This window comes from Ruditapes philippinarum, unplaced genomic scaffold, assembly GCF_026571515.1.
Source record: "Ruditapes philippinarum isolate M1 unplaced genomic scaffold, ASM2657151v2 ctg792_1_1_1_1, whole genome shotgun sequence".
NCBI lineage: Eukaryota > Metazoa > Mollusca > Bivalvia > Venerida > Veneridae > Ruditapes > Ruditapes philippinarum.
This window is the reverse complement of record NW_026866635.1, coordinates 189,164-216,901: the sequence shown is the minus strand read 5'-3', so window position 1 is coordinate 216,901 and position 27,738 is coordinate 189,164. Positions and strand designations below refer to the sequence as shown.

General features: G+C 35.3%; 1 protein-coding gene and 1 long non-coding RNA gene across 2 annotated transcripts; one reads left to right on the top strand and one right to left on the bottom strand.

Moving 5' to 3' along the window:
* The first annotated feature begins 88 nt into the window (after positions 1–88).
* LOC132733141 (PHD finger protein 12-like) lies at positions 89–27,274 on the top strand. The gene is made up of 15 exons (XM_060719753.1): positions 89–414; positions 7,044–7,225; positions 8,038–8,113; positions 8,363–8,558; positions 9,232–9,349; positions 9,985–10,117; positions 10,326–10,496; positions 10,994–11,134; positions 11,593–12,304; positions 13,214–13,336; positions 13,826–13,966; positions 17,841–17,936; positions 18,304–18,386; positions 20,882–21,085; positions 22,242–27,274. The coding sequence occupies exons 1-15, from the start codon at positions 367–369 to the stop codon at positions 22,461–22,463; spliced, it is 2,646 nt and encodes an 881-aa protein (XP_060575736.1). The 5' UTR covers positions 89–366; the 3' UTR covers positions 22,464–27,274.
* Positions 18,575–20,226, bottom strand: LOC132733139 (uncharacterized). The gene is made up of 3 exons (XR_009626134.1): positions 20,141–20,226; positions 19,329–19,614; positions 18,575–19,097 (listed from the first exon to the last, which is right to left on the bottom strand). It is a non-coding gene; the product is annotated as an uncharacterized LOC132733139 (long non-coding RNA).
* Positions 27,275–27,738: the final 464 nt, after the last annotated feature.

Below are 27,738 nucleotides of genomic sequence, written 5' to 3'. Positions count from 1 at the left end.
ATTTCTGCTCCCATCATGATATTGTATTCAGTCGTAATTTCAAACTATTCTCTTCAATACGCATGCCCCCGTAGAAGCTCCCGGATTAACGCATGCGCAAATGCTTTGTCCGACATTTTGCGCCAAGTTTCCTGGAGAAATGTTTGCAAAATGAATTTGCAGGGCTTTTGAACAATCAAATCACCATGCGATTTTTAGGTGTCAAAAGAATTACGACGGCCGAGAATCCGCACCTTAAGCTGTAGTTTATTTTGCCCTCCGGTGTTTTAGGGCTGCAAAACTTTGATATTTGTTGCTTTAAATTTAGCCCAGTGTTTGAGCTTTTTGTGGCCAGGTCCTCGAAGTTGATCATCGTTCTTGAGAAATATGGCGTCTTGTGAATATGACTTGGACACATCGGGAGGACTGATGGATGTACGTTCATGTTCCTTTGCATTTAAATTCAGTTTTAATTATCGCAATCCATGTTTAAGTTCATACATTCGCTGAAATTATTTATCCTTTCCAATTTTTGTCAAAACATGGCAGCCATTGTGAATACATTTGGTGGTTTTTCTTTTTTCATTATCTAATTTTTTGTAGAAACTTCAAGCATATCAGTTGTGTTTCCTTAATGAAATTAGTGCAATGGAAGGTCTGATTGGTTTTGAAAGATTGGGAACTTGATGACAAAATTCATCATAGAAATGTTTTTCTATTTTAGGTCAATTAATCAATCTGGGGCAAAAATAAAGCCGGAAAGACATAATATGAAATTAGGCAAAGCCTATGAACGGGGAAGTCGTTAAAAATTCCTTTCATTTTTTCCGTTTTAAAAGTGTCATTCGGTATTTCATGCACCACTTCCGTTTTCACTCGGAACACTCGACGTTTATTATTTATCCGAAAAGTTGAGATTTGTTCCGTTTTCGGAATACACCGTCTTTTATCATTGAGTTAAATTGTAAATGGCGGCGCCTAACTAGAACTGACACTGAAAATTTAAATGATGGGTATTGATGTGAAAATACAGATATACTGCTTAACGTAGACGTCATCAGCCGAGTACCCATCTGTCACTGGATGTTTCGCCCCTTATCTCGGAACATCCTCAAGATGGTGGGGCAGGTAGTGTTGATCAGGTACTACCTCGTCTATGATGGCTGCCAGGTTGGTTCATTGCGTCTTAGCCAGAGCCAACTGGACGCTCTCTCTGCAGCTTTGCCAAGAGCATGTGCTGCTGTATTCCGGGCTCCTCCTTTAATGCCCACTGCTCCCAGCATTTTCCAAACTGACTGTGATGGAAAGCCTCTGCAACCAACTTCTACTGGGAAGACCCATGTCTTCCATCCTCTTTCTTTACACGTGTCTGCCAAGTCTTGGTATTTCCCCTTCTTGATCTCATGGGACTCTTCTACTCTCTCTTCCCAAGGAACAGTGAGTTCTACCATCACCATCAACTTCGGAGACCTTGACCACATTACTATATCTGGCCGGAGGGATGTGTGAGTCACTTCCTCTGGGAACTTTAACTTCTTCCCAAGGTCTACCAGCATTTCCCAGTTCTTTGAATCATGTAAAATGCCAGTACCTGTTGATTTTGCAGACTTCTTCTCCCCCTCTTTAACAAAGTTGATAAAGTGTGGTCCAGTCTTTTTCAACGGTCTATCTTTCTTTCTCTCTTTCTCCAGGATGTCCGCCATTTCACGAAGAACTTGGTCGTGGCGCCATCTGTATCGTCCCTGGGACAGTGCAGTATTACATGATGACATGATATGGCGTAATGATCCTACATTCCCGCAAAGTGGACAGCTGGGATCTTCTGACAACTTCCACAGTTTAAGATTTGTTGGGGAGGGTAGTAGGTCGTAAACAGATCTAAGGAGAAAACTCAATTGAAGTGGCTCATAACTCCACAGCTCCTGCCAGGTTAACTGCCTCTCTGGCAAGTTCCACTTCATCCAGCTTCCCTGAGAACCAAGTTGGACTGATCTTGATGACCGTGTTTCATCTTCTGCTCTCCTTAGTTCTGTCTGCACCATTGATCTTCTCTCCACTTTATCAGAATCGCTCCATCTCTGTTTGAACCTGATACCTAGTCCTTCTCTGCCCTTGTTTGTTGTTCCTACAATATCCTGGAGCTTTAAACTACTTTCAGCTTGGTCTACTGCCTGCTTAACTGACCATTTCCTCCCAGTTCTTACTTCAATTCCTGCTCCACTGATCTTCTCATCAGACGAGTCCCTAAGTGTAAGCAGCAGACGTGCCTTAGCAACTTTGTATTCTTCGACCAGTGAGTTGAATGGCATCTGTAGTTTTGATGACCGGCTATATAAACCTAAACTGGTGAATGATGGAGGGAGGCCTAGCCATCTCCTTAGATGTTTGCTAACTGACTGCTCCAGCTTCTCGACTAAACTGATGGGGATTTCATTGACCATCAATGGCCAGATAAGTCTAGCTAAAAGACCGTGCTGGAAGATCCATGCTTTGTACTTTCCAGGGAGTTCTGACTTGTCTATTCTCTTTAGCCCTTCTTCAACTTGCTGTTTTAGTCGTCCTTGGCTTTTGGTGTCCTTGAGTGTAGAATCAAACCACTTTCCCAAACACTTTACTGGGTTGTTGACTAACGAAGGAATCTCTTCTTTCTGTATAGTTAGTTTGAATCTGTCTGTTACTTTCCCCTTCCTCACTACCAAACACCTTGACTTTCTTGGCTTAAATAACATCCTTGCCCATGACACTGTTTCATCAAGTGCGTGCAGAATCCATCTCGCCTGGATGTGGGTTTCTGTGGTGGATAGTCATGTCATCCATGAAACCCCTATTGGATGGGAGACGAATGCCGGCATTTGTCTGTGGACCTCTTGATTCCCTCTCTGCTGCTCGGATGATCATGTTCATACCCATAACAAACAATATGACAGAGATGGTGCATCCTGTGACAATGCCTTTCTCCAGTGGAACCCAATCTGTGGTAAATCTACTGCATGAGAACCTCAAATGGATGTTATTGAAGTAGCTTGTGACCAAATTTCTTGCTTGTTCTGGAACATGGTAGTGCTGTAGTGCCTCAAGAATAAGTTGGTGGGGTATGGAGCCATAAGCATTTGCAAGGTCAAGCCATACTACTGTAAGGTCTTTTTGGTTGATTCTTGCCTCGTGTAGCAGTTGTGTGAGAGCACTAGTGTGCTCCACGCAGCCAGAGAATCCTGGGATTCCACCTTTCTGTACAGACGTGTCGATATACTTATTTTCTATCATGTAAGTTGTCATTCTCTTGGCTAGGATGGAGAAGAAAATCTTTCCTTCCACACTCAACAATGATATGGTTCGGAACTGTGTTATATTCTGCGAGTTCTTCTCCTTTGGGACAAGACAGCCCTCTGCTGTCTGCCAGCAATTTGGAATGCTTCCTTTCCTCCATACCACCCGTAAAAGTGACCATAGTGTTCTTAAAAGCTTTGGGCATTTCTTATACACCTTGTATGGGATGCCACTAGGGCCTGGGGCAGAGCAAGAGCGTGCTTTCTTGACCACATCGTTTATTTCTTTCCATGTGGGCTCCTTCATGTTTAGTGGAATGGCAGGCTTGTCTACTGGTTGGATTCTTCCGCATTCTCCCAATGATTCGTTTCGGTGTGGGTCAGAATGGGTTTCCTTAAGGTACTCTTCCACCTCCTTTCGACTACTCTCCAGCTTACCACATTTCTCCTCGCCCAATAGTTCTTTCGTAAATTTATATGGGTTTGATATGAAAGCTGTTCTTTTCTTTGTCTTTTCCCTCCTTTTTCGTCTAAGTCTTTCAGCATTGGTCAGCGACTTGAGTCTTGATCGTATCTGCTCTCTGAGTTGCTTAATCCCTTCCTTCTCAACCGTACTTGATTGCTTGTACTGCTTCCTGAGAGACCGCAGTTCTAGTCGGATCTTCTTTATTTCACACAGTCGTCTGTTAGGGACTGGAGGTGGTTGCGGTAGATTGGGTTTATTTTCTAAGCCAAATCTTTCCTTCCCAAGTGTGTATGTAAGTGAGGTAAGTGCCTCCAATTTCCTTCCCACTGCTCCGATGAGTGTTGACTGTAGGACTAAGTGTAAGTCTTCGTCAAACAGTGCCCAGCCTTTGTCGTTCATCTTTGGCCAAGCAATCTTCTGTTTCCTCTCACTAGAAGTTGGCTGCTGCCTTTCAATGACTAGGTCGTGTGTCTCCCTGGTACTTCCTGCAAGTGGTGATGTTCGCCATGACTCTGGGAAGGTAAGTAGATCTTCGGTGCTATTTCCTGTGGCTGAGACTCTCTCACTGGATTGGGTTAAACTTGGCCCAAATATAGGCGAGTCCTTCCTTGTATTATTCAGCCTGAATATTGGTGAGTCCTCTTCTTCATCTCGTACATCATTATCTTGCTCCTCAGGAACAATAACATGTATATTTTCCTGCACACTCAAGAGGTCATCTATGGACTGTGTTACCTCCCCCGTCAACCTGCTACCAACCATTGAAAAAACAGGAGCTAGGAGACTTCTAGTACTGTGGTTGGAAACCTGACCAGATATCTCCCCCGTCTCACCAGGTAAACCTGTGCGTTGCTGATGTTTTCGCTGTGACTGACAACCGCTCTTCGTCTGATGGATCTTCAGTCCTCAATGATTCTTACAAATCTTTCCACATTGACACACCACTGATGTGGTTTCTCCAGTCAAAGTCCGTTGTACGTTTCTGTTCGTTGCCATAGTATCCGTCCTGTTGGGCCTTTCATCCTCCCCCCCTCTCGGATGGCCCTGGGGGTATTTACTCTTTTGTTCTGTTGTAGCGTACTGTATGGTTGCCTCCTCGCAGAGACTGCATAACGGGGTGCCGACCCATTATACACCGGTTTCTAGTCTTTCCTAGATGTCGTCTGTCTCTCCAGCGTCACCATTCTTTCCTGGTTGTCATCCAGCCTTTCCTGGAAGTCACTGGTAAACCAGCATCAATGATGTGAAAATACAGATATACTGCTTAACGTAGACGTCATCAGCCGAGTACCCATCTGTCACTGGATGTTTCGCCCCTTATCTCGGAACATCCTCAAGATGGTGGGGCAGGTAGTGTTGATCAGGTACTACCTCGTCTACGATGGCTGCCAGGTTGGTTCATTGCGTCTTAGCCAGAGCCAACTGGACGCTCTCTCTGCAGCTTTGCCAAGAGCATGTGCTGCTGTATTCCGGGCTCCTCCTTTAATGCCCACTGCTCCCAGCATTTTCCAAACTGACTGTGATGGAAAGCCTCTGCAACCAACTTCTACTGGGAAGACCCATGTCTTCCATCCTCTTTCTTTACACGTGTCTGCCAAGTCATGGTATTTCCCCTTCTTGATCTCATGGGACACTTCTACTCTCTCTTCCCAAGGAACAGTGAGTTCTACCATCACCATCAACTTCGGAGACCTTGACCACATTACTATATCTGGCCGGAGGGATGTGTGAGTCACTTCCTCTGGGAACTTTAACTTCTTCCCAAGGTCTACCAGCATTTCCCAGTTCTTTGAATCATGTAAAATGCCAGTACCTGTTGATTTTGCAGACTTCTTCTCCCCCTCTTTAACAAAGTTGATAAAGTGTGGTCCAGTCTTTTTCAACGGTCTATCTTTCTTTCTCTCTTTCTCCAGGATGTCCGCCATTTCACGAAGAACTTGGTCGTGGCGCCATCTGTATCGTCCCTGGGACAGTGCAGTATTACATGATGACATGATATGGCGTAATGATCCTACATTCCCGCAAAGTGGACAGCTGGGATCTTCTATATATTTTTTAATTGTATTTTTTATTTGATTTTCTTTTAAATATACACGTGTAGTCTATAGCCGGGCAAGCCAAAGCGGGCCCTGACTTTGACTTCCCCGTATTAATATTAGCGCCACATTATCTTTTTTGTCCAATCAGGCACATGCTTCACCATTTTGTCTTTTTGATCATTGTTCAAAGGGAATTTTCAGTACTTAGTAAACTGTGTAAATTAGACATGAGCCAACTGGCGTTAGATTTTAGGCAATGTCCTGGATTAGACCCCTATGTATATTTCAGAAGTAAAACTTGTATATTATACACTAAAGAAAACGAAATGAACCTTGTATATACACCTGGTTTAGACCCGGAGTTTATTCCAGGATATTGCCAGATTTTATCTGTCCTTCAATAATAAAATGGTCTTCATGTGATTAAATGAACATTCATCAATGTATTATACGCTCGTTTGAAAAATGTGTCTTATTATAGTTTCCCCCCTGTAGGGCGGCATCCAATATTTGTCTGGAGCATATCTCCTGCATCCATGGAGGATTTTTTTTAATGAAACTTAATAGAAATGTTCACCACTATGAGAAACTGTGTCCTGCACATGAACCAGGCCTCTAGGTCAAAGGTCAAGGTCACACTCAGTGTAAGAAATTAGGATTTGAATCGACTAGACTGGTCGGACTACCAGATTGGAATATTCACTAGCCCAAAAGGCATTTCACTAGACTGATTCATTTGTTCAAAACAGTTGTTTATATTGCCTCTGAAAATACAGTAGCCTGGTCGGGCTTGTTACTGTGAAAAGTTGGTAGCCCGAGGAGAAATTTAGTAGTCAGGGGCTACAGGACTACTGCTAATTTCGAACACTGCACACTTAGAGGCTATTGTTAAAATGCTAGTCCAGAGCATGCATAGAGGGATTTCAATATAACTTGGCACAAATGTTCACAATTGTGAGACGGAGTGTCATGTGCTAAATTTATTTCCCTTCAGCCAAGGTCACACATAGGGGTCAAAGTTCAGATAAAAATATGAAAATATGTATTGGGACCATTTAGTCATCATTTATTGAGGGATTGAAACACAAATGGTCATTATCATGACTACTGGTATGAAACATATAAATTTAGATTAACATATGCAAGGTCAAGGTCACTAAAGATGATTGCCAAGGTTTAAAATGTGCAGTGAAATGAGAAGCTATGACATTAATAAATATTATATGTGTAAAACCTTGAAAAACGTTTCATTCAATGAGTATAAATTAACATCTAATAGTCTTATTATTACAGGAGATTCAGAAGTTGATTGCCCCTCCTGTTAGTGAAGATGCTGCTCGTAAAATGAGAAGAGGACCAAAAGAATTTAAGAAACACGGAAAGGCAATAAATCATGACTATTGTGATAGCTGCACTGAAGGTGGAGATCTTGTATGTTGTGACAGATGTCCTGCCTCATTCCATCTGCAGTGCCAGTAAGCTTATTTTATATTGTTTGAAATTTATTCAGTGTATATTATTGAACTTGGTGACATAACACCTGAACAAACACGTCAGTAATAATTGGATATTCAGCATCTATAATTGATGAGCAGAAAGGTCCTTCGTTCAGTACTGAACAGACAAAACCTACAGTTTGAGGAATGCTGCAACCTCAGCTTTTACTATGAACATCATCATCGCAGCTCACTACCATCAATTTTAATAAATTTTATCATTTGTGATTACATGGCTGAAATCAATTTATCTTGTAGCATGAATTTTGGGAATATTGATGGTAACTAGGCCTTGTTATAGCTCAGGGTTTTCATTGTTAACAGATTGGCAATCCATATTAGTTATTACCAGTTTAAATGCTAATAAAATGCCAATCCATATTTTCGGTTTAAATGCTAATAGAAATTAGTTATATTTTCAGCCTGTACATTAAAATATCCGCCTTGACCTATGGCTTTGGTTGTTTTTGTTGGCACATCTGTTGCCTCACTGAAAAATAAAAACCCTGTAGCTTGAGGTATTTTGGGTTTTTCATGCTTAGAATGTAGTTAAAGGCCATGGTCAATGAATTATCACATATTTTGTTAATACTGTAGGAAATAGTAGGTAATTAAATGTCCTGGATTTCAGATATGGTTATGATTTTGATTCTTTATGTCAGCATTACATTTTTTTTTATTTATTTGCAAGTATAAATTTATATAGGAAGTAGTAAGATGATAAGTTCCTGACACAATTTTCAGTCTCTTTTTAAATTACCATGTCTTACAGAAGGTGTCTTGTATTTCAGTGATCCACCATTGGAAGAAGATGATATTCCCCCAGGAGAATGGATCTGTCATAGATGTAAAACAGGTCCAAAAGAGGTGATATATCCAACATTTATATCTTTTATATAATAAATGTCTTTAGTTTTGCTGGAAAACAGGTCAATATTGAAATTACAGACTAAGAAATATATATAAGTAAAAAGTTTGTATCAAGTTATTTTACAGATTTTTATTTTCTTAAGTTAATAATACTGACATATAGGTATGTTGTTGATGAGATGTTTGATTATTTAACTAAATATTTTACCATGTTTGGAATTAATGGAATGAAAATTAAATTTTTAGAAAGATGATGATGCCTCGTCAACAAAGAGTGGTAGTTCATCTAACAGCGGGAAATCTTCAAAATACTTTCCACCACCAATTCCAATACCTGTATTATCAGCTAACCCATTACATACCCTGGCTGAAGCAGCTAAAATTCTCAACCCTGTACAATTTGAACTCCCTAAAGATATTGACTGTACAACACCACTCCCTGGTAAGTTAAACATTCTGTACTTAATGAGTGGGTAAATTTCTTTTAGAAATCAAATCTTACCAGTTTAAAACAAAGACCGGAGACATGTTTTTATTGTTGAAACTGGTAATCTTGAACATGGTAGTTGATGGACTACATCTTATTGTTGTAGAGTTTACTAGTAATAAACTAGTCGACTTAATCTCGACATATAAGGTGGGGATTTATGGTTTCTCATATTCCTTCTCTGCCCTTAGTAATAAAGTTAAACACATGATCACATGAATAAATGGTCTTATGTACACTGAAATCACTGTTTATAGTGACCAGCAAAACAGGTCAATTTTAATAATGATTTTCTTGTTTAAACTTTTCTTTTTTTTCATAACAGAAGAAATCTAGGAAAAACTTTCTCTTTGATTTCAGTTTTAGAATAGCTGTGTAAATTCTTTGTTAAAGAATCACTATTGATTGAGAAATCAATTAAGATTGAGTTCTGGTTTAAATTTAGATTATGAAAATAATGGTTTTAAATCAAGATGTGACAAAAGCCATATGTGCCAATTGACCAACTTTAGTAAAACTGTTATGTGTTATGTAATGTGATTGGCTAGATTATACATGCAACAAGAACAAAAATGAAATAGAAATATCTGTTACTGAGCTAAATTTATCAAGTTTTTGCCTTTTCCAGGGTCTTACAAAAGGAAATGGTGGGGAAGGGATAAAAATTTGCCTTCTAAGAAAGTAGCTCATGAGTTGGACAATGGATTAGTTCCCTTACCAGCTAAATTGTGTTATGTTTGTAACAGGTAAGTTTTAAATTAGGTTTGCTAAAAAGATAAACTTGTATAAATTATATTGACAGTTTTAAAATGGTTTTTACTCTGTCTCAAGTTTTCTCAATAATATACGTATAAAGGAATAGAAATTTGACTTGCTCAGAATTTTTCAAACCTTTTTTGTTGTACAGGAGTTTATAAGATTATCAATACAAAATATTGTATTTGCTTACTGCTTGTTTTTTGTCCGTAAGAGTGATAAAAGTATTGTAATATGTGATGTGTTCTTGTAAAGAAGAGAGAAATACTTAAACAAGTTATTTTTTTTTAAATGTTTGCAGTGTCCGTCTTTATCCACTTAATCACAGACATTTTGAACACTTGCTTGTTTTTGAGGCATATTTTCTTTTCTGCCAGAGTAAGAGCAAGTTTGACATGTGTTAATAAAATTAATGCCACAACACACCTCTTATATGACAAGAAAATAGAATGACATTACTTCGGAATGACCTTGGCATTGAAGGTTAAATTTTACAGTGTAGGAAATTATACCAAGTCAACTCAATCATGTCCTTATTCAATAATAGTTTTCCTATTCTTAAATAACTAACTGCTTGTTTCAGCTTAATACTTTTTTTTTCAAAGAAAATGTTTATATTTTTCAGGAGTTGTCGAGTTGGCCCCTTGTTGCCATGTGACTATTGTCCATGTTTGTACCATTTAGACTGTTTGGACCCACCCCTAGCTTCAGTACCAACCACTGTATGGATGTGCCCTAACCATGTAGAAAACATCATTGTAAGTTATCATATCACATTGATCTTGCTTAAGGATTAGAGGCTGTCTAAAGTTAAAACATATATGATTTCTTATTTTAGTATTTTTTCTTTCACTCTTAAATTGTACATAAATGATACTGGAATACTAGTAAACAAACATTTATGCTGAATAAGAGGCGATTCTAGATATTAATTTAAGTTCCTAAATGCTTGCTTTTTACCTTCAGGATGAAAAATTGTTGAAGACAACTATGCTTACAGAAAGGGTAAAACTTTGGGACAAGTATAATGACAGGGTTAACCAGCACACAGTTAAAATGAGATTTTTAAAGAAAGTACATAGAAAAGACCCTCCATTTAGATTAAAATTTCGGCATCCTCGACGCAAAGCAGCACAGGTACCTCCATTTTATGATCAATATCTCTTACTTCACTGTGACATTTGATCTTAGACAATGAGTCCGGTTTGTTGTCCAGTAAAGTTTGTTTAGGTAGATTGGGCAGAAATCAAAACAAAGTTTCATGAGCCACCAGACTACAATGATTTTATGGAAAGAAACAGCAGACAATCTGTTGTTTGTTCAGATTATATTGACATATTATTCAGTTATAATAATTTTCCATTTCTTCTGACAAATAGCAAAGAACATGCCAGGAAAGACATTTTATTTATTGTTAGGATTTTCTCAAATATGTCAGCGTTAAGATTGACTTTAAACTTTGTAAGAGTATGGTTTAGAGGCATGATTTAAGTCAGTCTGTAAAAAAAACAACTTATATGTTATGAAGCACATAAGAAAAAAGGAATGACTGATTTTTGCATGTATTACTGCAGATATACAGAATAAAACATGATTGTTCGAATCATCCTTACATACTCTTTTGTTGTTTTAAGATTCCCCAATCAATAAAAGATTACTACCAGTACCCATGTGATTTATTACCACCACCAACATTAGCTAGTGGCACGGGAACCAGTGAAGAGATAAATGACAGAGATTGTTCAACAGAAACATCACTGGAAGAGCAAGAGCATGTAAGTTATGGAATTCCCACAGAAACTTTCCAATTAGCATTTCTGTAATATAAATAGAATATTGATTATAATTTCAAAGTACTAACATTATTAATTGCCACTATAACTGAATACTGCTTTATGTTCAATTTTCAATGTACTTTTAAGATGATCTTGTCAAGTAACAGACCAGTTACAAGTTTTGATTTGCAGGGGACCAGTTACAAGTTTTGATTGCAGGGGACTTCAATTTTATAAATGAGCTTGATATGTTTGCAAAGAATGTATTCTACGCTTAGAGTGAACAATATTGTTCATGATAATTTTTGAGAGCAAATACATTAAGGATGATACTTGTTGTAGGCCTCTCTTTGATATTATAATAATTGGCAAAAGATAGATTTGTGTTGTAAAATGGACTTCATAGACTTTGCAAATCACTTTTAAAGAAGTACTAAGTTTATGTTTATATATTTCAGTGGTTGAAGTCAGTGGTATCATTACAGACCAGTATAGCTCAGTTTTTAACTAAAAAACAATTAGAACGAAGTAATTCAATTGAAAGCTGTAAAAATTCTGAATCTGCTAAAACTGAAAAACCAACAGCCTCAGTCCAACCTGTGCAAAATAGAGACTTAATGGACCAGTCTAGTACTGTATCTGAAAATTCTAACCAGTCTAGTGATCTTAAATCTAAAAATAGTAATTGTAGTGAAAGTAGTGTATCAAATGGACCTCTAGTCTCTAATTGTGACACAAAGGTGAATAATGGACATCTAGATGTAAACAAAGGAGCAGTATCATTATTAAATCCATCTTGTAGTACATTAAATGGTGATATTGAAATGGCAGAACCAACACGGTCAAAAGACTGTTCTAGTAGTAACTCTGCGGATGGATCTTCAAATTTTGTGAAATTGACTTGGCCAGGTGGAGATAAACAAGTAAATGTTTCAAGCAATGCACAAACTTCTGGTGGTAGAAATATTGTTATTAGTACTGTGAGTAAAACAAACAATGTGTATACGCGAGTGGTTCCAGGTATTCCTGGGAAGCTGGCGGGACAAACATCAATATTGTCTGCAAGGGGAGGCAGTCAAACAGGAAAACAAGGCAGCACTATACTCAAGTCAAATGTAGCATCGGGCAGCCCTTCAACTAAAGTCATCACTGTTAATCAATCTCAACCAGGTAATAAACTGAAGTTGGTTTAGTTTTCCCTTATGATGTTAGTGATAAGTGTAATGTCATACATCTTCAGTACTCACTTCCACTGAATTTTCTCTAGTTTCTTTGCGCAATGTGTTGTATAGTTTGTATGGTTTGCTCCCATATAAATCAAAAGGGAAAGCATGAGATTAGATATGCAGGGGAACAATCCTTGTGCGAGGTGTAATTTCTTTGTGACATTTCCTCTTGAATATTGAGTCATGGTCATTTGTCTTTTACTGCTAGTTAGAAAATTATGTGGAATTAATAGTCACTTGCAGCAAGTAATCAGGTAATTATTGGTAATGTATCCAATAAAGCTGGTTAGATAGATTAACTGGGATATGACCAAAAATGTAAAATTATTTGAAAAAAAAATGTCTGTTTTTGCTTGTTCAGAAATTATGTGGGATTTACAGATAATCATCTATGGCAAGTTATTGGTAATTGTTAGTTAGTTATCCAGAAAAGCTGATAAGATGGATTGACTGCTGAGATATGACCAAAAAAGTTTTAGAAGCAAGAAACTCAACGAAATAACAGATATTGTAGTTTGTATTTAAGACTGAGATCGCTATACAGTATTTGTGTTCTATTTTCATAAAACCAACACTGAATGACAACTAGTGACTATAATTGAAGTTGATTAATAAATATCTACCAAAAAAAAAAAAAAAAAAAAAAACAACAAAAACTATATCTCATGAAGGAATAAAATAGTACATAAATGTTGAATAAATAATTCTATATTAATCAAAGTTTTAAATGACCAGCTTTTAAATGTATGATGGGCTGAAAGAAAAATAGTTTTTAAATATTTTTAATTGCTGAAACGTTTTGCCACAGCAATTATTATTGTAATACAGTATACACTGCTTAATTATTTTTCAGCATCAAAACTTGCAATATCCCAGGGCAAGGCACCTCAAGTAACCAGTACAGGGGCTAATCAGACTTCATCGGCAATAATCTCATTGAACAACACATTGCAGCAGTGTCTGGAAGGAACTGCAGGTGAGGAATAACCCTGACATAAATTTGTTATTCATATTTAGCTTGGCTGTTCAAAAAGTAGGGAGAGTTGTTGTTCTCATCTATGTGTCTGCGCCACACTTTGGTTAAGTTTTTTTCTCTGTGCAAATTGCTTTCTACAAAATTAATGAAGGGAATGGGTTGAAACTGAACACACTTATTTGAGAGTATAAAAGGAAGTCACTTTCTTAGACCCATAACTCTTACATGGATTTTGATAGCGTTATAACTCATTTGAACTTTAAAAAAGTCTACAAAACAATATCCTGGCTCTTGTTTAACTATCAATCACTGAGAATACTAGAGCACACTGTCCTACAAACAGCTCTTGTTGTTGAATGTTATGTTGTAAGAATTAGGAGAGATTTCTTTCACCTGAAGCTTTCAAATAATTACCTATTGCAAATGCTTAACAATTAAAAACTGAATAATTAGATGAAAAGTCACTGTGTATGTATATATTTGTTTCAGATTTGGAGTTGAGCAAACTAGATGAGAAGTTGATACAGATATTAGCATGGCAGCGACTTCAACAATTGATGCCAAGTAAATCAGGCAGTGAGTCACAGAGAAAAAACTCAGGTTCAATAAATGGTCTCCTAACTACACCAGGTACAAATCAGTACACTTTTATCACAATAAAGATTTCTAATGCGTAGTTAATCAGATTTCCTGTTTTGTTTTAATCACCTAGTGATTTATCCCCTTTCTTCTAAATCGCTTTTTGATTGTATCGTACTTTGAGATTGGTTGTTAATTTTATTGTAAAGATTTCATTGCTCCCATTGTAAAGATTTCATTGCAGGGAGCAATCTATTGTATTTTCAATATATTTTTATAGTGAATTAAGAATATTTATTACATGCTTTTCGGTGGTTTATAGAAATATATCAGTGATATAAAACTGGTAATTTCACTGTTTGAAACAGTGAAATTACCACTTTGATAATTTCACTGTTTTGAATTTAAGCCCCTTACGTTGTTTCAGTTAAATACCAGCGTGCACAGAACTGGGTACCAACTTAATGACGTGACGTCGTATATGACGTCACGTTGTATTATTATTTGGCGCGCTTATCATTCAGTATTAGGTTAAATGTCTTTTTAAAACGTTTCTTTGCATATAATAAAAAGAAAATTTGTTTAGTTTAGCAGGGCCCTCGATCAACCAAATCTGCGGCCGATATTCGGCCGCAGTCCCCCACCAAAATAGTATGTTTTTTTCCCCCTAACAGAGGTAAAAATTCCCCCTCAAAACATATAAAGTGTTAAAGAGAAAAATGAAAACTAATGTTGTTTTTGAAAATTAAAATCAATCTATTTGACGTCTATTTTGTAAGCGGAATATCGTACAGTACATGTCTGCACGTTTCCGTTTGTTTTTTCCCCTCAAAATCTACCGTCACTTTCATCCTGTAAAAATGCTAAAATTTCAACAGAAATATGCAGAAAAAAATCACAATTCCCGTCAACAATTTGATTTCAAATTGTTTATTCATGAAATCATTTTTTTGTCTTCAAAATGTTACATCAACCACGGTTAATTTTGCTTAAATTACAAACTTGTAAGTTTTGTTTTCATGATACTTTATTAAATAACTGATGAAAAACGATCTTATAATAAACAATCAATTTAATTTTATATAATTTAATCGGAAACAACTAGAATTGTGGATGTGTAAACAGAAAACAAACAAATTTTCATTTGCCACATATTTTCGCGATGCCGATTTTTACGAATGTTTTACAAAGTCAAGAAAAGGAAGCTTTGTCAAAGTAAAAGGTGTGTTAGAACACTTAAAATGTAGTTTATGAATAGAATTTACTTTAGGTCCATGTATTGTTCATATTAGTGGAAATGGAGACATTTGTCTGAATGTGTTTCACAATGCTTACTTTTATTTTATTTTTTATTGGGGGGGGGGGGGGGGGGGGTGAATCATAAAGAAAGCTAAGCAGCATAAAGATCTGATGGTGTAAGGTGTTAAAAAAACTTTTCTTCAAATCTTATCAATCACTTCTGAACAGTTTAGTGTAACCTATTTGGGATTTTTTAAAAAATAGTATGCGTGTAAATTAAAAAACAGCTGATATTTAAATAAGTTTATTTGTTATTTGATCATGAAAAAAAGAGGAAAATTCCCCCCATACACTAAAATTCCCCCTGCTGAGGGTAGCGACCCGCTTCCCCCAAATTGGATTGAGGGCCCTGGTTTAGTGTAAGATCGAAATATATTTCACCTTGTGAACACCAAAAGTTCATATTTCACTCGTGGCTGCGCCACTCGTGAAATATACCTTTTGGTGCTCACTCGGTGAAATATATTCCGATCTTACACTGAACTAAACAAATATCCTCTATGTGTTATAGTCCAACAAATGGAATATTGATAGTATTGAATGTGCATGAAAATGAAGTCTTAAATTGAGACTTCTTTAAGTACATTAACTTTAACTCCATTAAAGTACATAGATATTGTTTGATATAAGATAGATATTGTCAAATTATTCTTGTTAAACATTTTTATCATTGTAAATTTAGTATTGAGACCTGAAATCAGATTCTTTTTTTATGCCACCGCAGCATCTGCGATGCGGTGGCATATAGCGATTCATCTGTGTGTGTGTTTGTTTGTGTGTGTGTGTGTTATATAGATTATATAGTGAACTTAAAAAATCTTCTTGTGAAAAACAACTTGTCCAATTTCAACCAAACTTGGCAGGATTGATCCTTGGGTGAAGGGCTTCCAAAGTTGTTCAAAGAATTTCATTCCATGCAGAAATCTGGTTGCCATGGTAACCAAAAGGAATTATAAGAATAAATTAAAAAAATCTTCTTGTAAAGACCCAAAAGGCCTAGAGCTTAGATATTTTGCATAAGGCATTGTCTGGTAGACCTCTACCAAGATTGTTCAAATTATAACCCTGGGGTCAAAATCGGCCCCGCCCCGGGGGTCATTGATTTTCACTATATGTACATATAGTAAAAACTTAAAATAACTTGTTGTAAAGACCCAAAAGGCCTAAAGCTAAGATATTTTGCATAAGGCATTGTCTGATAGACCATTACAAAGATTGTTCAAATTATAGCCCTGGGGTCAAAATCGGCCCCGCCCCGGGGGTCATTGATTTTCACTTTATGTACATAAAGTAAAAACTTAAAAAACCTTCTTGTAAAGACCCAAAAGGCCTAGAGCTTAGATATTTTGCATAAGGCATTGTCTGGTAGACCTCTATTCAGATTGTTCAAAATTATAGCCCTGGGGTCAAAATCGGCCCTGCCCCGGGGGTCATTGGTTTTCCTTATATGTATATAGTAAAAACTTTATAGTAAAAAATTTCTTCTAGCAATTGACAAAATGCTAGAGGTTAGATATTTTGCATGAAACATTGTGAAGTGAACTTCAACAAGATTGTTCAAATTATAGCCCTGGGGTCAAAATCGGCCCTGCCCCGGGGGTCATTGTTTTCCTTATATGTATATAGTAAAAACTTTATAGTAAAAAAATTTCTTCTAGCAATTGACAAATGCTAGAGGTTAGATATTTTGCATGAAACATTGTGAAGTGAACTTCTAGCAAGATTGTTCAAATTATAGCCCTGGGGTCAAAATTGCCCCTGCCCCGGGGCAGTAATTTTCTCATTATGATCACATAGTAAAAACAGAAAATAAAACAAATCTTTTCTGAATGGGAGAAAGCTACAGCTTAGATATTTGACTCGAAATGTTGTTTGGTGGACCTGTATCAAGATTGTTTTGAATTAAACCCTTGGGGTCAAAATTTTGCCTTGCCCAAGGGGACAGTGACCTACTTTCTTGTCCTTTGATGTACAGCAATGAAATTTTGACCATTAGCACAGTTTTAGTTGTAAAATTGAACTTTGATGTCAGGTGACCTAGATTTTGATGATGTGACCTACTTTCTTGTCCTTTTATGTACAGCTTTAAAATTTGAACCATGTGTACAGATTAAGATGTTAAGTGAACTTTGTTTTCAGCTGACCTAGATTTTGACAAAGTGTCTTACTGTGTTGTCCTTTGATGTAGTCATGAAATTTAGGCTGTGTGAAATATGACCATCAAATTCACTAGACTCAAGTGAATTGATATATTCCTACTCTGATCTTTTATTGAGTTAACAACAGATTAAACCACTAGTCTGATAATAAGAATTAGATAGGTCAGGGATCTATGCATTATGACAATCTTCAAAATTGTATAGAAACAAAAAAAAATCTGTTTCTACACTACTATTTAGTGTTGTATTAATGCGGTGGCATAGCATTTTTCTCAAATGCAATCTTGTTTATTTCGGACATAATGATAAGTAAATGATAAGAAAAACCTGAGAAAGGGTAATATCCAGTTTTATTAGGAGTTAAAAATGATTAAAACCTAGTGAGGAAATCTTTTTAGATATGTAATGTATAGTTAATTTAACCTCATCAGGAAATGTAATTTATGTCAATTCATGTCATATTGCAGGTCTTCAGGACGTACAGGCTAGAGCCGTGTTGTGTCCGTTGTCAGGTAGAGGGGAGGCTATTCCTATGCCATATAGAACCTTGTCACTAGGCACAGGTACACTGACTTATTTTGCTTTCTAAATTTCTTGACAATATAAGTTTATAATTAATGCATATATGTTTAAAAAAAAAAACTTTCATGATGTTTATTAATCTGTGGTTCTACTTGGTTGCCTGCTTGTGGCTGAAGTAATGCAAACAGGAGTCTACCTGCACCAGTAAAGTCGAATGATTTTATAGTGTTACTGTGATTTTATTGTGATAAAACAAATCCTGCAGGTTACAGTAAACACTGGGTAGAGACTAGCAAGCTTGCCTTCCATCTGTTTGGCAGTGCAGAGATATTGAATGTAATAACTTACCAACAGGAAAGTTTGTTAATGAATATTTGAATTCTATCTCAACTGTGTTTAATTTTTCAGGTGCTGATATGGATGTTTGTCTGGGCCAGTATGGACAATGCAATTTTATCTCAGCTAAACATGCATTCATTTTCTATGATGAGGTAAGGCTGGTTTGACCTAGAACAGATGTCTATGTATTTAGTTTCAAAATAAATAGAGGAGAGCATAATTTTGGTATTGTGTTTAATGGGTTTGAAATAGTAGCATGGAGAAATCCTGGCTGGCTTGGTAGAGATTGGGCAATTTATAAAGACCTAAAATTTGCCAAAGCATAAGTTTTTTATGTGATCAGGGAATTCCCCAGGATTTTTTTTAAGCGCTACAATTTTTTAATAAGACGGGGGTGGGTGCGGGAGGGGGTCTTGACCCCCATACCGCGTGTCGAAAATTTTTGCCATTTAAGGTGTCAAGATACTGCTGTGGGCTGTTTTAAAACAAATAATGAAAGCTTTTCACTTGATAAACATTTTCTTAATTTTTATTATTTACTTTTTACATTTCCAACAATTCAAATAAATAAACAATTATATATAAACACAAGTTCACAAAATGTGATCAACATTTATATGTATGTGTGTGTCCTATTTAAATGAGTATATTTCAGTTGTTTTTTCTTCATTAACATCATTAAAAGAGGGCCTGTCTTCTAGGTTTGTTGTCCTTCCATGCCTTGACTGCCTTCTCAAAGTTGAAAGATTCTAATGGGGGTCCTTACAGGGAGACGGCAAGAAGATAGTTTAGAACTTTAACAGAGAGACAATTCCTGTTTTCAGTCTTAACTCTCTTCAGGCAGCTGAATCCTCGCTCAAAATCTGAAATTAATAAATGAAAGTAATCATTTATGTTAACCTCATGTCTTATATTTATATTGTTTGTTTGATGTGAATATTTGAAAATTTAAAACTTCCAGCCTGTTTAAACTTAACTAAGTAAAAAAATTTATATTTGAAATGTTGAAAAACATCTAGCAAAGTGTTATACATCTGCAACTGTCATTGGAATTTCATTAATGTTCAAGAATGAATGAATTTAATAATGCTTACCTGCAGTAGAGGTTGGGAGGAGGAGACCCACAGCAGCAATTCTGTAAAGAGCTGGATGACTGGTAGAAAGGTTGCCAGTAATCCAGGTCATGGTCTGGTCGGCTGACTGATCAGTCCCCTCTAGACTGGCACGTACCTGGTGCCAGTGGCTGGCGTCACTGCTCCATATCTACACCAAAGTGCCTGCAGGCCAGCTCCTGTATGTCCTGACAAACCAATGCTAAGGGGTAGGACAGTAGATTGCACTTCACAAAGCTGTCCATGAACAGGCTCGAATAAAGAGGGCCTGCAAAGTTAATATTTTTTTCATTTTGGGGATTCAATGAATAGAAACAGATTACAAGATATTTTTTTAATTAAAAAACAAAATGACCAATTGGCTGTCACTAAGTGGGATTGTTGGTGTAAAGTTTTTGTTGTTGTTTTCACTCATTTGCAAGTTGATAATGAACAGTCGTAAATATTTTCAATGTTAAAGTAGCCATCAACCAAATTTATTTCTGAATATCTATGCAGTTTAATTCAAGAGTAAAAAAAGCAAAATGATCCTGAGACAGTTTCAACGACATTGCTCACAAAAAAACCTCTTAAAATTGATAGTGAACTAGGCTTCCCTTATTCGTGTTAGACATATTATTTTTTTGAAATCTTAATACTACAGTACTGCTTAGACGTAACGATCATAAGAAAGTGAAAGATGAAATTGAACATTACACTTATATTAAGACAAAGAACCTAAATATCAAACTGTTATATCGCATGTCAATTAATGCCAATTATATTATCAAAGCAATAAAAGTTATTACACCTACCTGAAACATGTAAATATCACACATGCCTCGTTTAATTGCACCCATCTCAATACACGGTAATTGACAACACCTGAAAGTGCACCAACAGTCGTCTGCAGACATCGATGACAGGTGTCTGTGACGTCACACAGTCGAAAGGCAATCAGTGTATCGGGTTGTGTATACGCCTCGGGTAATTATCTACACAGGACATGTATATTGGCTTGTTTATTTGGCTAACTGGGGCTAATTTGGGGTTAACTTATAGACACAAAAGAAAGGGATATCGGTCATTTTTTAAAGCGCTATGATAATTTTAAGCGCATCGGGATTTCTTGTTCTGAAATTTTAGCGCATCGGTGCCGATGCGCTAAAAGCGCCTGGGGAATTCCCTGGTGATGATTTGGTTGGACATAGAATGTCTATTGCTATTCATTCACTTATGTTAATTTATTGTTGAGAAATGAGTTAGTACTTGTACAGAATCATATGGTAAATGATCGCCTGCTGGGTTATTTTAGAAATAGTTTAAAAAACTGCCACTTACTTGAAACAGATTAATAGAAAACTTATTAAAAAATTTTCGGAAGAAAAAACAAACAAAAAACACATTGAAATAGATAAATAGAAAACTGATAAAAGTATTAAAACAAAATAAATTTTTGGTACAAAAATTAATGTCTAGATCAAAAGACTGATTGTTATTTAATTTGTAACTTGGATTATAAGGCTTTCGTGTAATATCCTGTATATACATTTCAGACTAGTAAGCATTATGAGTTATTGAACTACAGCGAGCATGGAACAACTGTTGACAATGTGCTTTACTCCTGTGATTTTTCTGACAAACCCGCCACAACTCCACAGCCATCAGCTGTTGTAGCAGCTGTTAGACATCTCAACAAAACACATAAACCAAAAATGAAAGCTGACGAAAGGTTAACAATGACAGCTCGACCACCTGATGTAAGGACTTGGTTTTAGATATTCTCCCCTGTTTTAATACCCACTAACATTTGTTTTATATTATGTTAAAAATGAGAAGGTAAAATTAAACTAGAAATAAAAGCAGCTATGCTATTATCAGTGAAATATTAAGAAATAAAACAGTCATGGCAGCGCTTTGTTATACAGTTGGATCATTAAGGATTCAATTGCAGATAGTTTAAAGATTACATACAATATATTGTTTTATTATTTTGTTCCATTTGATGGCCTTATTATTTTGTTTCATTTGACGACCTTTCTATAGCTACAAGAATGACGGTGGTTCTATTTAGTTGCATAATGGCACCTGAATTAAAGGTATATAGATATACACTCCACTTACAACGAGATCGGTTTTAACGAGGTACCGCTTACAACGTACATTCTACTTTTTCCTTCTATTTTCCTTTCATTTTTTTTATCGTTTATAACGAGATCGGTTTTAGCGAGATATCGGTTACAACGTACATAATTTCGCCGTCCCATGGGTATTTTTCAGAATTTTAACGAGGTCACTTCATTTGCACTTCGTCTGCATCAGTTTGTCACCTTGAGAAAAACAATGATGACCAATAATAAAGGTCATTTAAGGGTCGAGCAATTAACGATCAAATATGTCAGCCTTTTTTTGTCAGCGCTCCAGGCTAAATTGTCCTTAAGGTGACGAAATGTCATAACAAAACAATTTCATTGACTGATTAGCACAAATCTTGTGGTGTTATTCGGTGTTTGTGAGAAATGCACTGCGTGACTTTTGAAAAGGAATTTTTAAATGTTGTGTTTTCATGTTTTGTTTAAATTCTATGATAGCTATATATATTTATATACATGTATATTTAAATAAAACATAAACTTCTGATTGCAAAGAGTTACCTCCCATTATATACTCTTCAAAAAGGATGCAGGCGAAAGAGAAAGTAGAAATAAATGATGGTCGACGATTTCTCATTTGTTCTGTCCCAGTTATAACGAGGAATCATCCGAAGTCCCGACGATCTCGTTGTATCCGGAGTGCACTGTATTGAGTTTTGTTGATTCACATATTTGTTGAAGATGAAAACAAAATTGATACCTAAAAAGTTCCCATTCTTTTGACTTAAGTTAATATGCTATTGTTTTCTTTCAATGTTTACAGACTCGGTTAAGGTGCAACTGTAAAGGCAGCAGCTCAAGTCTGATAGGAGGAAGTGGAGCAGGCTGGGAAGGTACAGCCATTCTACACCACGGCAGTTACATCAAAGTTGGCTGTATACAGTTTGTGTTCAGCATTGTAGATCATGCAACATCTCAACCTATACCAGGTGTTAAGAGAGAACCTATGTCATTATTAAAATCACATCTAAAAGGAGTTCCGTAACATTTAATAAAATATTCTGTTTTTACATTTGATGTCTTCTGTGATAAATCTTTAACCAATTTAGATAGATTTGTAAGATACTGGGCATTATTTTAAGAATTTTACATTTTTTGTGTTTCAAATGTAAAAAAAAAATCTTAACAAATTGCACTGTATAGTCTTAAAGTCTTATATGTTGATCAAATATTTCTCAACATTGAGAAACAGTCACAGAAAAAGTCTTCCTTGACTTAGTTTTATAATTCTTCTTCCTGATGTTTACCATTGTAACTGTGATAGATATATTAAATTACAATACTTCAAATTTTTTAAATGTTATAAAAATTACATGCTGAAGTAACTGAAGTTTAAACTTGTATTTTTTTAAAGCTGCAGCCTTGATAAAAAACAAATCTTTTTCTTGTGACATTTTTGAAGGAGATATTGGATTCTATTGAATCAGAGACCTTCTATTGAATCAGCTATCACATTTGATTGTATTATCCTTCTTGGTTGTTTCCAACAAAATTTACATATTTCCCTTTAATTAATTCAGAAAAAAAGCATTTGTCAAAAAAAAACACTCGCATTGAATATTGGAATATCACAGAACACATGAAATGTTGTTTTTATTTTTTCTTTCAAATTATATTTTTCTTGAAGGAGCAAAAAGTTAGGTTTTAGTTTTCTGTTAAACTCTGCAATAAACTGGCAAGAATGAAATATATCTTTTTTATCTATTGTTTAAAATGTTAAGATTATTTGTTAGATTGTTGTCTGAAGGGTTGTAATCTATTTTGCCAAAGTATTTTGTTCATTCTTTGATTTTTATGTCAGCTGTCTATTTATATGTTTGTTTTTAAATGTAAAATGTTGAGAAAAGTAATTTAAAACTTGCATAACATATTTTGTAAAGATTAAAGAACGAAGTAAACAATTTAAAATTGTGGAGCTATCTTTGAACTTAAGGTGTTAATTTCTATAATGACAGAACTTTTGTGGATCCCTTTTTGCATATTCAATTCAACAGCCCTTAAATATGATCTCCGCAGTTATAGTTTCAACAAAAAGTTATATTCTATCATAAGTAACTATTAGTTTTTATTATATAATCTATAAATAGCTTTGAAATGCCTTTCCCTGATTGGCTAACAAGCAACTTTTTGTAAAAAATAACAGGTCAATATCAGAGTATATTCACTGTTTTTTTCCTAAAAATAGATTTTCAGAGTATATTCACCGGTTTTTCTTCTAAAAATAGATTTTCTGGAAATCCCTAAAAGACACGAGACTTTGACGAGACGTCACGCAAAGTTTGTTGTTATTATTCTGAAAAACGTTGAATGGGGTGTACATAAGAGTCAAATAAGTCTATTTTAGTTACCATTTTTCATTTTTAAGAACAATAGGGATTAGCATGCCAATGGAAAGGGCCAAATTATGGAAACAGTAGACAAGCTGAAAAATAATGATTTCCGTCGTATGCAATGGCAGATGTGATAAGCCATATAAAAGCTATTTATAAAATATATAATAAAACAGATATGTACTTTTTAGCTGTTGAATATGATGTGATATGTAATGAAAAATTAATATTGACCTCGGCTATCGCCTCGGTCAATATTAATTTTTTCAGTACATATCACACCATATTCAACAGCTAAAAAGTCCATATTTGTATAATGTACACATAAATATGTGTTTGTTTCACACATAGAACATGTACAAAGTATGTTAATGTTGTTAAGAATTAATGGTAGAATTTGTATGTTATCTGCATTTGAGCTTGTTGTAACGGTTTACTGATGTAAACAAACAGTAAATAAATTAGCTTACATGGATGAAGGTTTTTAGAATTTATAATATTCAGAAATTTAGGATTTTAATTATAAAGTCAGAAAGGAACAAAAGTACAGAATTTTTCAGGATTACAAAAATATTAACCTTAAATGCTATAAGTATATCTGCTGAAATCTTAAAGTTTAGCTCTGGTTAGATTGCATGACTATGCAGATTGACCTTACTTTATACTGGTAGAAAAGGTGAGAAATTTTCAGTGATTGTGATTGGTTTTGATAATTTAGGTGTAAATGCTAATTCTTTGATGTTTTGAGTAAAAAATTGAGTTTGTATTGTGGATTAAGTGTTTGAAGAAGTATAGTTATATCAGTTTCCCTATGATCTCAGATTAGTACAGTGCTGAAGTTCTTCTTATGAGCTGTTTGTTATGAAGATAGTGAGAAAACAGTTTTTGGCCTATTTTTAGATTTGATAGTTCCCTGCGGGTACAATGGTACTGCATTTTTCATGGCAAATAGTGAAAATAAAGAACTTGATTTTACATCTTTGAATTTTTACATTTCAGTGAAAGTTTCAGTTAATGATTTATGACAGTTATGTTTTAGTTAATCTGCCATGTTTCTAGTTGAAGTTTATTTGCATGTATTTGGAGCATCATGGTATCTCAACCAACAAGGCACCCAAGGGGACACATGATCTGTAAATTCATTACATATATTTGATCATCGTTCAATAAATAGAAACTTTTTGCTTTAACTTCGTGTTTCGGTTTTATGGAAGTTCAACATGTTGATGTTCAATGTTACTTTGTTTTCATAACAGAATTTTTTTTAACCATGTGTAATTTATCAATTGTATTTGGTTTCTTTGTTACTAAAATCAAGCAGAATTCAATTACAATGAGCAATATGAAATTTTTCAGGCCCAAAATTAATTGTCTTTCTCTGCATTTTATTTTTATAAACTATACATTTTAAACAAAAAGAGTAGGAGCATGATTCCAATTGTGACTAACAGAATGAAGAGAACACATTTAAGGAAACAACAGCACCAATTTTCATTGTAGGAGTGTGTATGATTTTTTTTTAATATATAGATACAATAGAAGATTTTAGTTTTTACAAAGTAATTGTGTTTTTAAATGTGCTACACAGGGGTATGGAAGTGCAATGTTTGTTATTTTATCTGTTACCATAGTAACCAGTAGCATATTGTCATTTTGTTACGAATTGAAGTCGATGTGAATCGATAACGTTGGTACAAGATATTTATTCAACTATTTTTGTCATCTTTGTAATGTGTTATATCTGTGTGATGAATTTAACCCTAAACCTGCTGGATTTGTGCAATGGACTTGCCCTGCTGTAAATTTAGAATTGTCCATTTGAATTTTAAGGGATTTCATTTACAAAATACAAAAACTGAGCTGGGAACATTGTAGAGTGTGGTCACACTGCACTTCAGAGTTTTTACTGAATAACTAGCCATAGCCTTCTGACAGCAACTGATGCTTCCCATGGAACCAGTGAAAACCAAGATCAGTCAGAATATCCTTGTGATCAAATCATGGTCTGTACTAATCAGTGTGTAGTTATTTCAAAGTTTTCCCTAAATATGATGAGTGGTTTTGTTTCAATTAAAAGGTGGGGGGAATCCATTTAAGAAATTTAGCAGGTTATTTACAGGGTTTATACAACAATAATTTAACAACTGTCATTTGTAGTTTTATACATATGGCAATGTTAAGAAAGTACAATTTGTTTTCATGTTTTGTTTTATATCTACATGTTAGTGATTACTGGATATAATCTCCCTTTAATGTCACTCCAAAGGTAGTATTGTTATAGGAAGACATTGTTAATTCCCTTTGATAGTGTATTAGTAGAAAAGCTGTCATAATTCTTTTGGATCTGTGTCACATTGTCCTGTCTTGAGAGGATTTTTGTTGTTAAATGTTTGTCTGAAGTTACTTGAAAATAAAAGCACTGCTACAAAAAGAACTGGAGCAGTGACCTAGATGTTGAAGAATTTGCTTCTCAACACGGGCATCATGGGTTCAAGCCCTATACAACCTTGACTGCTTACCCCAGAACTGGTTATAGGGTTTTTTAAGAATTTACTTTATAATTTAAAAATGTTTTTCGATCAAGAATAAATAAACGTATTTATAACCGTTTGTCATTAAAAAAATCATGTTATAGATTTTTTTATAGCATTTTACTTTTATCCAGTTTGAGAAATGTTTTATACCAAGGCTAAGATATTTATGTTGGTTGTTTTATCAACAATTTGTAACTTCTACATATGATCCAAATATATTTTTTTCCTTGAAACTGGACAGTACATGTATTTATTAATATAGTAATCAGAATATGAGCCGCGTCATGACAAAACCAACATAATGTGTTTGCGACCAGCATTGATCCAGACCAGCCTGCGCATCCGCGTAGTCTGATCAGGATCCATACTGTTCGCTGTCAGTTTCTCTACTTGTTATAGAGTAGCGATCAGCATGGATCCTGATCAGACTGCAGGGATGCGCAGACTGGTCTGGATCCATGCTTGTCGCAAACGCACTATGTTGGTTTTGCAGTGACACAGCTCATATGACTGTCTAATGATTTGCCCCTTTCAGTTTAAAGTTTAATTTTATATGTTGAAGAAAGTGCTATTTTTAAGAAAAATTGCAACACATTTTTTCATACTCTTTGATATTATATCAATATTTTTGCAAAGTATTTTTATTTATAGAAATGCAGAAATATTCATCATACATTGTACTTAGTTCTTTTTTGTCTTGTGCATCAAAAATACTGTTATGATTATATGGTAAATAATTTTGGAAGTTTTTTAAACCTCAGGATTTTTATCACCATGGAGTCATCATATTGTGTATATATCTCCATCAAAATGAAATCATGTACATTATTGTAAATATGAACATATGTAAAATTCATGACTAGAGAGACCCATTATTACACTTGTGTATAGTACATTTTGTATAGTATAAAAACTTAATTCATCTTCCAAAAGTGTGTTTGTTTTCTTTTTCTACAAACTGCTCAAGACTTGTTGATTTTCTAGTATGAGTAAAACTTCAATTTTAAATGCTTTTATGAAAATCAGGCAAAGGGAGACACTAAGAGCAATGCAATTAGTAAATGGGAGAAAATTGCAGACTGTTATATTTGTCTGAGAAGTCATGAACGGTGCAACATCTCGAGTTCCTATAAATAGAGAGATTAGAATCCCTTAAGAAAGCCCAGCATGGCAAAATTAAAAATGTTGCAGGCTCAGTTTTATTAAGCTTTTCATGGGCAGTACTGGAAAGTGCATGCTACTGTCCACACTATTGTCTAGCATCGGCTTAAGCAGAAGTATTTTATCTTCAACATTTGAATATCAGTGATCCTGAAGGACTAGAAAAATAAAGCTACCTTAATTACCATGTGCACCAAAATGCTGAACATCTACATCAGTATCCTGTCTCACTTGT